At 44.9% G+C, this 15168-nt stretch overlaps 1 protein-coding gene across 7 annotated transcripts in view; it reads right to left on the bottom strand.

Annotated features, from left to right (window-relative positions):
- Window positions 1-15168, bottom strand: part of LOC125765005 (uncharacterized) — an 86176-nt gene that overhangs the window by 41661 nt on the left and 29347 nt on the right. For all 7 annotated transcript variants that reach the window (XM_049429833.1, XM_049429832.1, XM_049429827.1 and 4 more), the window contains one exon: window positions 1894-1935. In XM_049429833.1, coding sequence (XP_049285790.1) covers window positions 1894-1935 — 42 coding nt within the window. The remainder of the gene's footprint in view (window positions 1-1893; window positions 1936-15168) is intronic.

The following is a 15168-nucleotide window of genomic DNA, read 5'->3' on the forward strand; positions in this document are numbered from 1 at the left end:
CTGGGTTTTTTTTTCGACGTGTGATCGAAAGAACCGCCGCGAGAGCAAAGCAAACCAAAAATAAAAATTGAATAAAAAAAAATTGAAAACAAGCAGAAAGGGGGGAGATTGTTTATTTTGATCCGTAATGAACTGTATGGCCGATGTAAATTGTTTGCAAATTAGCCATCAGGCACACTGTCATAATCTCACTCGAAAAATACATCTCGTGATCGTTTTTGGAGTTGAAAAAAACATTTGCTTATAAAGGAGGTAGTACAACCTTAGTACAAGGGAACAAAAAAAGGTGTTTCTGCCATACTTTGAAGTTAACAAAAACTTCAAAATTTCACGTAAACTTTACTAAAAGTTCTGTTTTAAATGGAAAATTCATTTGAATTTGTCACACATTTAAAATTAAATAAAATCAATGAGGCCAGGCCGTTCTATCTGAATAAAAAATAAATAAATAAATAAAGTATAAAGTATTAAATAAACATTAACATTTTACTGTCCATCAGGCCGACAGAATGTCTCCGCAAACATCTTCACAAAAAAATTCCCCAATGCGTGTTTACGGTAAGAAATATTTTTGTTTCAATTTCTATTCTTTTTTCTTAGCTTCAAGAACCCTAAGATCTAGCCGGACATAACTGGCTAAAAAGATTTATTTTTACCATGTAACTGGATAGTGATTCCATGGGACTTGATACCCGGTTCTGTCGTGTGAAGCCGGGGCCATTTATCACAAAACCACCCTTCATTTGCTATTATTTCGTGCCATTTTCGTACCGCAAAAAAAAAATATTAGTGTTAGTTTACACATGTAGTCAGCTAGACGGTTTGTAAATATTTTATCTCAAAACTCGTCATGCTTTTCATTCATTTTCACACCGGCTTCCGTTCGCTTCTTCCGTGATCTTTCTTCTCCTATTGCGGCAAAGGGTTTGGTGGGTAAGATTAACACCGTTGTGTGCATACAAAAAAAAAAGCAACATGTAACAGAGCATCGCAATCGGAGCAAAAACCGAAGCAGACGCTCGTGTTTACCTTTGTAAACTGCTTGTAGTTCGGTGTATCGAGCAGTAACATCGTTCCGCTTGTGTCCACTTAGACCAGCCTGTAAGGCCCCATTTTCAGACGGCACGCCTGTATGTTACGAGTGTTTGCAAATGGTATCTTTTCCATACCCAAAATGGGGGGGTGGAAGGGGTGGACATTGGGTGGAGAAACCGCTCACCAAACGGACGGATGCATACGACAAATACACGGTGGCCCACACGAAATGTCGCTCAATGGTTGCAATTGTACTGCAAATCGGATGGTAACATGGCAGTACATTCTTAGCCAAAAAGGGCAGCAAAGGGCGGACAAGGGTAGAGTTATGTGCTCGGAACGATTTGGGACAATTTTATCGGTTAGTGAATGTAGCGATAAATAACAATATTGTCCAATCGGTTCAAACCGATAGGAGTTTCATTTTTTTTCCTTCTCTCTCTTCAGGGATATACTATTAACAGCCCCAAATCGGAGGGCAAATAAACGGTCGGTCAGCATCAGCCTGTGGTGGAATGAAAGGCTTTCCTTAGAAATGCTGCAAAGGTCAACCGCTCCGTATGATTGGTGATCTCGCAGACAGAATGAAGTTTGGTGTGATTGTGTGAAATTATTTATTGAGAATGGTTTTTGTGCTTTGACCATAAAAGCAGCTGTTTATAGATTTACACAAATGGAAGCGCAAAACGATTGCACTGAGGGAAGAATTAATAGAAACGAGCCCAACTAGTAATAACGATCACGATTGATTTTTTTTATATCACTAGTTTCATGTTTCAAAATGACTATTTTTATTATATTATTTTGTAATTTTTCTCTTAAGTTAAAATAATTTAAAAAAAAAAAAGTTCAACTTACCAGGTAGGTTTATAGGTTCTGGTGAGACACACGAATGAGTAGCTGAAAATATAGCAAGCAGAAGAAAACATTTAAGTTAAAAGGTGATTTATATTTTTTTATAATTTTCCTATAAATATATGGAAAGCATATAATTAATGAAAACAATTTAACAAGAAAAAGCGACATCATAATCCAACGTAGTAGAACGAAGGACAAAACAATCGCACAGCAACGAACCTGGTTTTCATGTTTGCACAGAACCGGCAGCAAGGCTCACCGAAAACAGCTCCACCCTATCCCGCCATCATCCCCTATATTCGATCCTTCCCATTCATCCCCTCGCTTCGCCCCATTTTCCACCTTTTTCTCTCCCCCATTGTACACAGACCGTGGTCACGACCGATTGTTCACCTCGGAGCATTTTCCCCGTCTCAACACACATCGGCGTTCAATACTGCTTAAGGAAACTTTATTTTTACATTTACCCTTTTTTACATTTACCACACAAATACACACACACACACAGAGTAAGGGAGGGGAGCAAGACGAACGAGACGTGGCAAACAATTGGCACTAGCTTCAGGTTGCAACTATTTACTTAAAGAATGTTATTTACTTTTCATCATCACCGTCCGCGGACAATCGTCGCGAGTCATTCACGCGGTCACAAAAATTGGTCTCCGGTACCATGTGGCTTGAAAAAAAGGGGAGCGACAAAAAAACCCTTTTGTAAACGATACCAGCGACACAGTTCACACACCTCGTGGAGGGCTCGTTTGCACGTGACCGTCCGTCGGCTGACATGTTTTGACCAACGGGTCCGTCCGATTCGAACCCACTGTGTTTGTGTGGCGACTGTGCAGTTCCGTTCATTTTCTTGGTGTTTGGTTCAGCCTGACGCCTTGGCGTAAACTCAGGAAGTGCTCTATATTTAGTCACAATATTCGCCGCGCCGCGATTACCTTTTACAGCGCTTCCAACCCATTAGCGTTGACCAACACCGATGCCAGGGAAAGAGGTCTTGTACGCGAGTCCACATACCACTATACACCCAACACATTCCAGTATGCAACCAAAAAAAAAAACGACAAAGACCAACAAGCATTGCACTTGCATCGGTGCCGGGTCAGTCTGTGTGTGTGTGTGGCAAGGCAACATCTTATCAGGTCTTTTACTTGTCACCCTCTCAACCCCTTCGGTGACAACGGTGGGAGAATTCGGTTTGATTTCAACGGGCAGACACATTCGCCATCACTTTCTTCTTCATCCGTGCAGGTCCTTCAGATACAAACCCATCTGAACGACCCAAGAGACCTCGCCACATCACTTAGCAAAAAAAAAAAAAAAAAACGGGGAAGGTGGAAGGCACGATCACGAAAGCAGCACGCGCCAACCAAGCTATATACATTTTATCTTTCACGTTGTCGTGGTCGTCGTCGGGCCCTCCACAATCACACAATGTTTGGTGCCGGCGCGACATCCGCGCCGTTTCTAATGTGTGAAACCCAATGCCCCGATAGCGGGCAGAACTCGTGAAAACCACTTCCCAATCGTACGAGCAGTTCTGTTCTACGTTAAACAATTACGCAAGTGCTTTCTTCTATCAATAGGATTTTGTGACCGTCGTCGCCATCACCAGCCACAAATCGTTCCTCCCCCCCCGCCCGGTTGGTGATAGGGAATGCTAGTTACCCTCTCTCCCCTTTTTCTCTTCACTCCCCCCTATCCCCCTTACTCCCTTCCTTTCTTTGATTGACCTTCAACACGGTTACACAAAGTGCTGACGGCTTGGGGTTGGAAATAGAAGAAGAAGCACTGTGTTAACAAAACAAATGCAAACAATTGTCTAAACATTGAGCTGATGCATTCCAGGGTGCGATAAATAATAAGCCAATGGTGGATCGTGAATTTCACGGCTAGTAGCAACTGTCACACGCCGCTTAGACAGGGCGTTGAAGTAGGGTAGGGAGGGATGAGAAATTAGCTAGTCAAATGCACCCCTCCCACTGGGAGAAGGGGATTGGGGTGGAGGGGTCACTTCCAGGCGTCCCGGCAAGTAGAGGAAGTACAACATCGTCCAAGAATCATACACGCGCCGCACAATTTACGCCTGGTTTTTTTCTTTTTTTGTTGCTGTGTGCGGCCAGACCGCATACATGTTGGTGTTGGTGCACGCGCCATTTACACCACTTGCACTTGCTTTGCTACACGCGGCGTACACTCTCGCGGCACTTTTTGTCTCTCGCTTCTCTCACGACGTTTCGTGCGTTCCAGCAAAGTCCGGCTGATTGCATCATCACTTCTCGGTGACGCGAATGATGGATGCACCAGAGAAAGGGGCTGGGGTTTTGAAGGAGACAAAGTGCATGAGGGGTGGGGGGTGGTTAAATAAAATGCGGCACATATTGGGTTCGGGCGGGGAGGTGCAAGTGCTTCCGTAAGTGCAATTTATGATTCAATCGGTTTCACCCGCCCGACTGATCGACTGTGACATTACACAGGGCACGCGTGAAATGTGCCTTCCGTTTCAAAACGAGGGTGGAGTCAAGGGTGAAGATGGATGGGGAAGAATGAAGCCGGGCACTACGGTCCTACAGATTGTACTAAACCAACGAATCCAATCGTCTACGCGTCACAATTCGCAGACAGCAGACCGAGTGATCTTGGAATGTTGGAGAAGAAATGTCTTGCTGTTGGAATAGGAAGTTTTCTTGACACTTGTGAGAGGTGGCTTGTTTTTGGCTTTGCTACAGCCCACCCACAACACACTTCCATTCTTTCCGTTTTCTTATCTTTCCCCGTTTTTCCCCTAAGCAAAACAAACAGACACACAGAGTTATAGAAACCTGCAGCACGTTGCAACTTTGCCTCGACACATTTCGTCCTCCTCGATGTTGCGTCGGTATGAAATGGCTAACCCACCAAGCAAATTACAAATACTTCTTTCCAAACCTCTTTTTTTTCTCAATATACACTACTACCACTTGCGCCAATCGACAGTGCCAGCGTCCCACTTTTCTTCCCTATCTCGTCTACCCTCAACCCTAAAAGAGTTGGGTGTGGGTTCGATTTCTAATTTTATTCACATTTTCTTACTATCGAAAAGTGCAAGACGCAGTTTGCAACTACACTCAACTATGATGGTGGATAAGGGATGATTTGAGGGGCGTGTGGGGGAAGGAGTGATCTGTCCGTGTGGTGTGGTCGATCAGTGCAATGATGATGATTCTAGCACCCTGCTTATCGTATCGTACGCCGGTCACTAGTCACAGACGACGTTCGTCAGCATCATCACGATTGGCGCAGGCAACCGTGAATGTGGGGGGAACGGAAAGGGGGCGAGGGTAGGTGTGAAGGAACCAGAAGTGCATCCACTTGTGCTTCGTTGTATGCAAGTGTAAATTAATTTACCTCCCACCAGAACGCAACCCACCAGCGGTACAAAACGAGACGAGACATCGCCACCAGACGTGTGTCCGTGTGTCACGGGGTTTGGCTCTCGAATCTGGTTGAAGTGGATGATTTATGGCTGGGAAAGTAGTCGCTGGTACCGTTCGGATGGATGGTTGTCACTGGTTCGCGTTACTGATGGGTGTGCGTACGGTTGTTTCTTTTTTTCCTTCTCTTCTTGTGTTTTTATTTTATTGCCCTCTTTTTTTTTCTTGCTGTTTTTGAGTCTTTGCACAGTTTTCAAAACCACAGACCTCAAAGCAGAGCACGCCGATGATAAAGACGTCTGTCTTTATTAATGTTTAGAGCGCGAATGACAGACGTACGGTCAACGGAAACCAAGCCTACGTGTAAGTGTGTCCTAAGCATGCCTGGCGTTAAGTGTTGATGCGAAACAACCAATAAAGCTTCCCATCTGATCCGCGCACGAGGAAGACATTTACGGTCTCTTTAATGGGAAATATAATACCTTCGAAGGGAAGAAAAAAATCAGTCACAGGAAAATGCTGCCTGTGCGTATTTGATGCTCTTTTTGTACTACTGCGAAGCCGAGTCCGGGTACGGATCGTCTAGCTACGGATGGATGAGCATATTTTCTCCAAACTATCCGCGGATGGACAAACACACAAACAGTCAACATCCGTTGCGAATCCAATTTTCACAGCGAATCCCCATTTGCCTCGGCCAGCTTTAACCCTTGTCGCCAGACAGCGGAAGCCCCACATTAGAACGCAATCCAGACTCAAACCTCGTTACTGCTGACTTTCCCTCTCTCTCTCTATCTCTTTCACACACTATGTGTGAACTCGTCTCGGCTTTTCCTAACCCTGGCTATCTGTCTGTGGTGAAAACATGCAGTAAAGTTTTGCAAATCCCGTACCCGCCTTTTGTGTTTTTGTGGGATGAACACCGCGCGCGCGTGACCACTTCCTTCCTGTGAGGAGCTTAGGTACATTCGCGTAAATACAGTCCACTGCCCATACATACACACCCATAGACAAAAGTGCGACAATGCACTTCCACTAGAGTGAATCTGTGTCGACAGTTGTGGTGACATGTTATGCACAATTCCAAGAGGCGCGAGAAAAATCTATAAAAAAACAACTCCCCATTGCACACCCACACACATACATATATCAGGCATGGACATCACTGTTGTCGAACGTAGTTCCGATCCGACGACAGCTGATACTAAAAAGGGAAAACCGACAAAATGGACCAAAACGCGCCCGGTCGGTCGGTTAAGCTTCCGCGGGTCATTCGGCTATAACTGGTGCAACGGTCCAGGAATGAACTCCCTTTCGCACCTCATGTCCGTAGACATTCTGTTCGCGTATCGCGAATTCATCCAGGACATGGTGCAATTCGGGACCAGAAGAACTTTGCACTCAAATCCAACACAGAAACAATGTGAGCGGATGCGGTTTTTTGTCAGTCATCGGTCGAGTAGACTGGGTTTTGGAGTGGGAGTTGGGTTTGCAAAAGTTGCAACATACATTCGCCACAAAACAGTTCTGCCCGTGACTTTGCTGGCCACCGACAGCTGGGCTGAATCGACTTGCATGGGGGCGAGGTGGTCAAACGGAGCGGGACAAACAATAGCCACATCACCGACCTAGGTCAACGATTGTTACAATTCAACCATGGCTTTACTACACCCGATCTAGCCCACAACGGACACAATGCATTACAACTCCGCGGCGACGACCGCGGTGCGTCTTCCCAGAGGAATACGCTTAATTTAACTAAATTGCGCTCGCCATTGAGGTGCAAATGTGTTGGATACATCATGTCCGTCCCTCTAGCATTTATGCCCAGCGATTTTAGCCCTGTTTTCCCGTGACAGCATAATCATAGGATAACATCCTTCCGCTGTGTGTACTCCCCCACACACACGGACTTCTTGGGGTAACTTGGGGTGAGTTACAATTCTTGTCCTGAAGGGAGAATAATTTAAATTTTTTACAACAAAAAGGCGTTTAAAAGCATTTAAAGCGATTGGTTACATTGTTCTGAAGTGGTCAATCGCAAAAAAGAAACCGGCACAGAAACACGCACCCACACAAGGGGCATTGAAGGGACTTGAGCTGGACAAGGTTTCCCTGTGTGAAAGTGGTTCCCACGAGATGTCAAAAACTTTTCGGAAGGGAACGTCGTAACTACATTGTAACCTGGGGAGTGGGAAAACTTTAATTTTTGATAAGTAACACTACGGGCGAAAGGTTTACAAACTATTACTACCAACCGTTCAGGAATTTAAGCAGAGTTTTCATGGAGAAACTTATATGTTAAAGTCGTCTAATTAACATCCAAAGGAATAGTTTTCTGAGCTTTTAAAGCGACATCCCAATCCCAACTTTGCTGAGTATCCTCGATGGGATATTTAATGAATATCTCCTTTTTAAAACAATCTCCCGTGTACATGAACCTTTATTAACGCGTGTCACGCAACTTCCCGGATTGTATCGGACAACATGCGCAAAGATCTCTTCCCAAACCCCCCGTCGAAGAATATGATACAAACCGATAGCAGCGCACGTTCGCTTCCATTCGGTATAACTTGATTTGCTTTACAGCTCAGCACCAAATACACTCAGTTGCCCATGACGCCTTCACATGGAACTAACCCAATTTTCAACTTTCTCCCCCCGCCAAAACACTGTGTTGGCTTCCGAGCGTACGCTTTACTGTCAAAAACGTGTTACTGAGCGACAACAAACTACACACACTGGCGTTACATATTAAATGAAGCAACGCACCAAAAAGGGGTAAACATCTCGTGCGGCAAAAAAAGGACAATTTAAAGTCGATTATTGAAAGTATTTCTATCGATAAAATCATTCATGGTTTGGTGCTGTTGGGTGATCATTGCCGAGTTAACCCGGCTGGTACGGGCTTTTGTCGTGGGTGGATGTTGGGGTATAGTTCCTTTTGCCATCGCAACAGGACGCAACGGGGAAAGGTATTCTGCCGTCTCTACGCGGTGGGCCTCGCTTAATTAGAAGCGGGTACGCAAGTGACTTGTCACTCCTGGAACGGTTGGCGGTCGTCGCCGACTTCGTTGTCTGGCAGTGCTTCGTATGTTATGCCACTGCCAAACTCTTCTTCTGGTCGACTTGTTTGGCGTATTGAGCGTATCGAGAGGGAACGATAGAAAGGGATCCAAGTGAGGCGAAGTAGTGAACAGCTGAACATTCAACTGTCACTTATCGTTATTCTGCCTGCTCTTTAGTGTGTAACGTATTCGCTCGCGGAAACAAAATCCGTGCGTTGGATAGGAAAACAGAAATGCAGAAGAAATGGTTTGCGGGATACATAGATAAGTTCATTTAATGTACAAAAGAAGAGGATATTTTTTGTATTAAATTAGTGTTTGATAAATCTGATTCAGATTCATAAATCTGAAAGAATCTTGGAACTGAATCAATGGCTCTGAATTTCTATTCTGAAGATTCTTGAAGATTTTAAGAATCGAGTCATCCCGATGATCTAACACGATCTAACATGATCTCCTCGGCATTAGAATAACAATCCTGAATCTTTGAGGATTTACTATTTTTTTTGAGAATCGACTCAAGATTTGAATTACTGCTCTAAAAATTCATATGACTCTTTTTGTGAGATTAATGAAGCACAACACTACTTTAAACAGTACTTTTTAAGCTTATCAATACACTAGCTTTACTGATGGCAATTGCTTCCGCATTTAGGAATTTACTACATCAATCAGTTCTGCCGGGGAAGGGTTGTTTCTTTTTTTATAAACTAAGCTAGTCATAAACTAGCTGGTCACACGCACACACATAGCTAAGACGTGCAGCAGAAACACAATCGCCATGCCAGACACGAGCGTTATGTTTACAAAGCAAATCCCTACTCGAGGTCACTCGCAGCGCAGCGAAATGCAGGCAAAAATCGTCAGCTGATAACACACTTGCCAATCCCTGGGACCTGGGAGCGAAGCGTCCGACACTGTAAACCGAAAAAACCTCGTCTGCGACAAGAAAATGACATTCGTTCCGTACGCCGTTGTGGAGCTGTATACAGCTGGACGAAGCACACAATGTTACACGGGGTGACGTACAAACAAAACGATGCGCTTACGGAAGCGAGTGGTGCGTTGCGAGTTGCAAACAAAAAGCAGTCAGCCCAAAGGGGTGCATAAAGGGTAGAGTTGTGAAGGAAGCCGGCTGGGTGGGGGTAAAATCGAAAGGTTGCCGGGTGTGGCGAGTGGACTAGAATAGAGGGCGCCCGTATCAAGCGATAAGATTAGAGCTGCACCGCTAGTCACAATGCCGTGGATTTTTGAATCCAATGCCACCCACCGTTGCAATTGCCGCAACGAAACTCACACAAACGCACACAAGGTCTGATGAAGCGCGATTAAGTCGCGGCTATCAGCGAAACTCGCAGCGCGTCTTCAAACCGACAAGAGTTGTCAAATCTCTGCGTCATTACGTAGCCGAACTGCTCCTCAAAGTCATCGAACAGTTGAAGCCTTGTACTGAAGCTGCTGGTACTGGTGACTAATTAAAACGATGTTAAACGGTTATCGGAAATGCTACACAAAACTCACATTGCTTTATCATCTTTTATCACAGACAGTATGCAAATTTGTCCAATGTCAATGATTTCCCCAACCCACCACCACTCGTACCCGGGTTTGTTCCACACCGTTGGTCGACAACTCCTGGTTCACGGCTCCTGTGGCTCGGTACGTTAATTAATGCATCGCAAACGGTACACGAGCGTTTAACGGCCGACAAGCTTACAGATAGTATAACGTCAGCTGGCCTCGATACGGCAGCAACAGGCAGCTGCTTCTATGTAGATCGATTTTACGAATCCGTTCAGCACTAACTCTGCGAACACTTAATCCTATCCATTCGTAAAGCCCGCTTACCCATTGAACACGAGATGGCAGGTTAGCTTTCCTTGGTGCCTGTTGCAACTACAACCGTTGACGGGGATTTTTATTTTCCCATTTTCTCTGGGTTTTTGTCTGACTTTTTTTTTTGAAGTAACTACTAACCCTTCGCTTTTCACCCAATGACCTCCGTAGTGTCTCTGTGCCAGAAGACAGCCGGAAAGAAATTAGAGGGATTCCTTTTTCAACTCGAACTTTGCTTCCCCTTTTTTGTGATCGGCCGTCGTCGTCGTTCGCTTAACTTTTATTTCGTATTGCAATTGTCACTGTACTCATGGTGCTTGGGTTGTATTGTTGTGCGGTCGATACCACTACCACACCGTTTCACGCAGGCAAGCGATTTAAAGTCAATCAATAAAATTCATACATAATTTATGTAATAGGGTTGAAAATTCTTTTACGGGTGGGTCGTGAACTACGGTGAACCCAGCTAAGCAGACATGGCAAGAATTTGAACTAAAAAATTAGTGATCAATTTGAAAAAGAAACGGATTGGTTGAAAAAATTGTTTATTGGAGACCCTACTGTAAAATAAACATTTAAAAATGATGCATCAACTACTTGAGGATTGTTGTTAACCTAAAAAATTAATGAGACAATTTAATGTCAAAATGACTGGTCCGGTAGTTCTAGTGTTACAAACTTTTTTACAACGAAACTGTGAAATTTTTAATACAACAATGCAATAAAACTGTGGTAATAGACAAGGTCCTAAGATCTCTTTAGACTTATAGACAATAGACAATTTTATAACAAGTTCTAAGAAAAACATTAGCAACACAAAACATAATTAATATCTTTATACCCCGTGCTTTTGAAGAGATGAATTTGTGAGTCCTTGAAATGGAGTAATCAACCATTGTAGTCATAATGATGAAAAAAAGCTTGTCTTTTTTTAACCTCCAGTTTTCTTTAGTTAATTGTATCATTCTTCACAATTTCATTTCGTTGTTCTACTAAAAATTATCCTAACAAAAGAACCCATGCACCTGACAGTCAACACGATTTATCAAAATATTAATCAAGAATCGCTCGATACTTAGATTGGGCAAGCGAAAAATCAAACCAGATACGAAAACACAATCACACAAAAACAAAAAAAATGGGTCACCTTCAATGCATCCTGGTGAAGATGTTGCATCAAGCCGTTTGATCTTGACCGCACTGAAAAGCCGCCATCGGGAATGACGCGGCAAAACAATATTCGCCAGAAGCGACACCAAGAAGGCACCCGAGCAAGCAGGCGCCGATTCGTCACGGCTGCTACCGACTATTGTGGCAAATATTCGACCGACAGATTAGCACAAACAGACACACCTCGCACGCCCTGGTAGGAGGTCCGACGCGATCATCTCGCCACCTTCGTCCTCGCCCTACGGGACAATTGGGCCATCGTATCACGCCTGCAAACGGTGGGCTTTCACACACGCTCATTGACGCATTGGTAATGAAGGTTCGATGCCGCCTGGATCTTACACCGGGCAAACCCCAACCGGCTTCATCCGAACCGATCGAGTGGAGAAGGAAAATTAATTATATAATTCACACAATGCATCAGAGGAACTGCTCAATAGGACCGACTGTACGAGCCCCAGAGAGTTCTAGCTCACTATCGAACGCGATCAGAAGGAGCCTTACCTCAGACATCGAACAGCGACTCTTCTACCCGTCTTGATTGATTCTGCATTAGCTGCCCGTATGGGCAGCACTTGTATGCAGTTGCTCTGAGGATCTCTCCCTTTGGGGGAAAGGACGTTCCCGTTCCTGTAGCGAACGATGACGAAGATGATTATGGTTGAGTATACAGTGCATCATGATCATCGCCCCGTGACTCTAACCCGAACATGGCCTTCGCAATGGCGCAGATTGGTCCCCTGGATGGCAGACGGTTCTCCCGGTGCGGGAGAAAGATCGTTCATTTGTCGATTTTATTGGAAGTCCCTCGGCGAAGTCTTTTGTTTTGCTTCGGCGAGCTCGGGCGGTACCTTCAATTCGCGGTTGAAATCAATTTTTAAAGAAGCTGCTAGTGCCTCAACACCGTCAGTGGCCCTATACCGATGGTGTATCGGTGCCAGCTTCGGGGCTTCGCCCAACCCAGCATCAACCCCTCTGGTCTGGTAAAGGGTGAGACAATGGTAGTAACCGCGCACCACTTCACTTCCCGCCAGGCGACGAACCTTCGACAGTCGTTGATCGATTTGTGGCGATTTGAAACGGTTCTCTCCAGACCACCATCCCAAATGGTTTTTTTCTCCATCCCTTCCATCCTCCGGGCGGCAAGACTGCAAGATGATGCACCGAGAGTGGCCCCAAGTGGTACCTTCGTCGCTTCTCGCTCGCTTGACTCTTTTTTTTATATTTCATTCGCCCAGGTTCGTCACACGATCAATCTTCAGAATTGTTTCCTTAGTTGCAATACACCTTCACACCGCGTGCTGTTTCTCTCCGTGCCCCTGCATTCAGCTTCATTATCTTCTTCGCAAACCTTGCGCCGCTTTCCCTTTCGCCCGTGCCACGATAAAAGGGGAATGGATGGATGCTGGACGCTTTCCATTCCAGCCACACCGGTATCGGCACACCGTGAGATGGCCCCGAGTGATCTGCTCGTGAGTTTGGACCGACGTCCAATTTATGCATTTCTCGAGGTCGTTCGGGAGCACGGCTACGCCCAAACCACTGGTATTTTTTTTTTGTCGTGCTTTTGTTCTGCCCCTGCTCCCCATGGTCATAACTTTAGCAGATCATAAATGACGCGATCACTTCAGTAATGATGATAATGATGTTGGGAACTCGTTCCCGTTTCTCATTCCGGCGCCCCTGCCAATCAAGTTCACAGGCAGTCCTCACTTCGGGTTTTTTTTGTGTTGTGTTAGTTGTTAGTATTGTTTTCGCATCCTTTATCGTTACGTTTCGTCCCGAAAAGAAGTTGATGCACCGCCGTTATTGTACGGGGAATCGATCATTTTCTTCCGCTTCCGTTACCGATACAGCGCGTTCCCCTTTCGATAGCAGACAAATGATTTGTGCAATTCGCAGTAAGAAGGTTTTTTTACGTATGATAATTCTAAAAGAATAAACTGATTACAAACACTTGCTGGTGGATGGTTCTACTGTACCGCCATGACAGGTGATCATATGAAAGGCGTTGAAGGTAGTATTATATGCTGCAAATCTGGGAACTTTCAAACATATCTAACTGGAACACGTTCGCAACTAAAGGGGGATTTTGAACTTTCTTTACAACAATTCTCCCGTACGCCTCCCAGAGGCTCTTTTGCTGCAAGACGCGAATTTCAAGAAATGCTATTGCACAATACCTTCTTTACCTTCGCAACTTCAACATACTGCTCGCACGAGGTTTTTGGTAATCGGCGGGTCTCCGCAGCACGGTATTGACGTGGCATGACGAGAGCAGTTGCACGCGTATTTTTTGGATACGATTGCGTTCCCCAACTTGTACTTTATTGGATGGGAAATTGGCTAACGAAACAAACGATCCGATGCGATGCAGATACGTCAAATCGCACTCACACATTCACACGCCTGATTATATCGTCATTGCGTCGAAAAATGCGTATTTTCCGAATCAGCTCACGAGGTGCAATTTGGTGTTCTTCACGCAACTTGTGATGACATTGAGCCATAGCACCAACACCCCATGTCTGGCTTACCGGACCATCTAGCGCCGTTACGTACAGATTCAAATCAAACCCTCTCCTTCCTTCCTTCTACTCTCCACCCTAACCTCCCCAAGCCCATTGCTCTTCTTCTATTCCTGTTGCAGATTCACAAGGGGAGGCTCCGTCGTATTCTCCCCACTGGCTGGCCATTCTTTGCGAGAGAGCTGCAATGAATGCAATTATTTCACGTCACTCACCCATTCAATCAATGAATTGAAATGACTTCCTATTTATAAAGAAGCTCGGTCGGTGGCAAATCACACTTTCCGAGCTGGAGTGCGAGGGCACTCCGGCACTGGGTCAGTGCAGATGCAGCACTCGAGTTTAGTGCAGTTCTGCATTCACTCCACGCTCGGATAGCATGCTCCAGCACTATGTACTGTACTAGATATTTATGTTTGAATTCTTTTCGATGTTGAGCTTCAAACACTTTTGAAGATCTATTGAGGGAAGGGATTTTACTTGGACTTAAGAATCCTTTCTACATCATCAAGATCTTCAAGAATAATTGGCATAACCTAACTATTCATCAACACAAAAGTAAGAGAGGTAATAGTTTCCAATATTCAACAAACAGAACCCCCACAAAACTCACTTTATTGAAATGAATAAAAAAAACATCAAACAATATCGTGCAGACCACAAAACCACAATCCCTCCGAGTAATGTACGTTTAAAGCAAAAAAATATAAAACAACAACCCCTTTACACACCACCATTACAAAAAAACGCCATTCTTCCAACGGCAGCCAAACCGCCGTTAAACATAACGTCAATTGTATTATTTAAAAACACATAAAAATACAACAGTCATGATTTTCTCATCTTCGACACATCATAAAGTTATCAGCTTTTCCCCGGGATGTGCCACGCCCAGTACCTGCATTCCGATACGTCCGTCGGCCGTCTCGGCGACGAAGCCGTGGCGTGAAGCAATCATGTCTTACGTCCCTCCGTGTCTGGGGCTGCGAGATCTGCGGCACCCGGATCTCCCGAGACGATTAATGCCTGCGCAGAAAATGCCTGCAAGCAACCAGACATTTGGGGGAAGTTGGCTGTACACGTTCGTCGTTTCAAACCACCGTGGTGCTGTTTCCATACTATGCAATTACCAGTTGATATAAGCGGAAAGATGCAAGAATTGCAGCATGTGAAGCTTGCTCCACTCCCTCAATGCCTAAGATCTCCATTCCTGACGAATGGTCCCGAAGAGCTGTTGGTGAATCCTTTGCAATT

This window comes from Anopheles funestus, chromosome 2RL (genome assembly GCF_943734845.2).
Source record: "Anopheles funestus chromosome 2RL, idAnoFuneDA-416_04, whole genome shotgun sequence".
NCBI lineage: Eukaryota > Metazoa > Arthropoda > Insecta > Diptera > Culicidae > Anopheles > Anopheles funestus.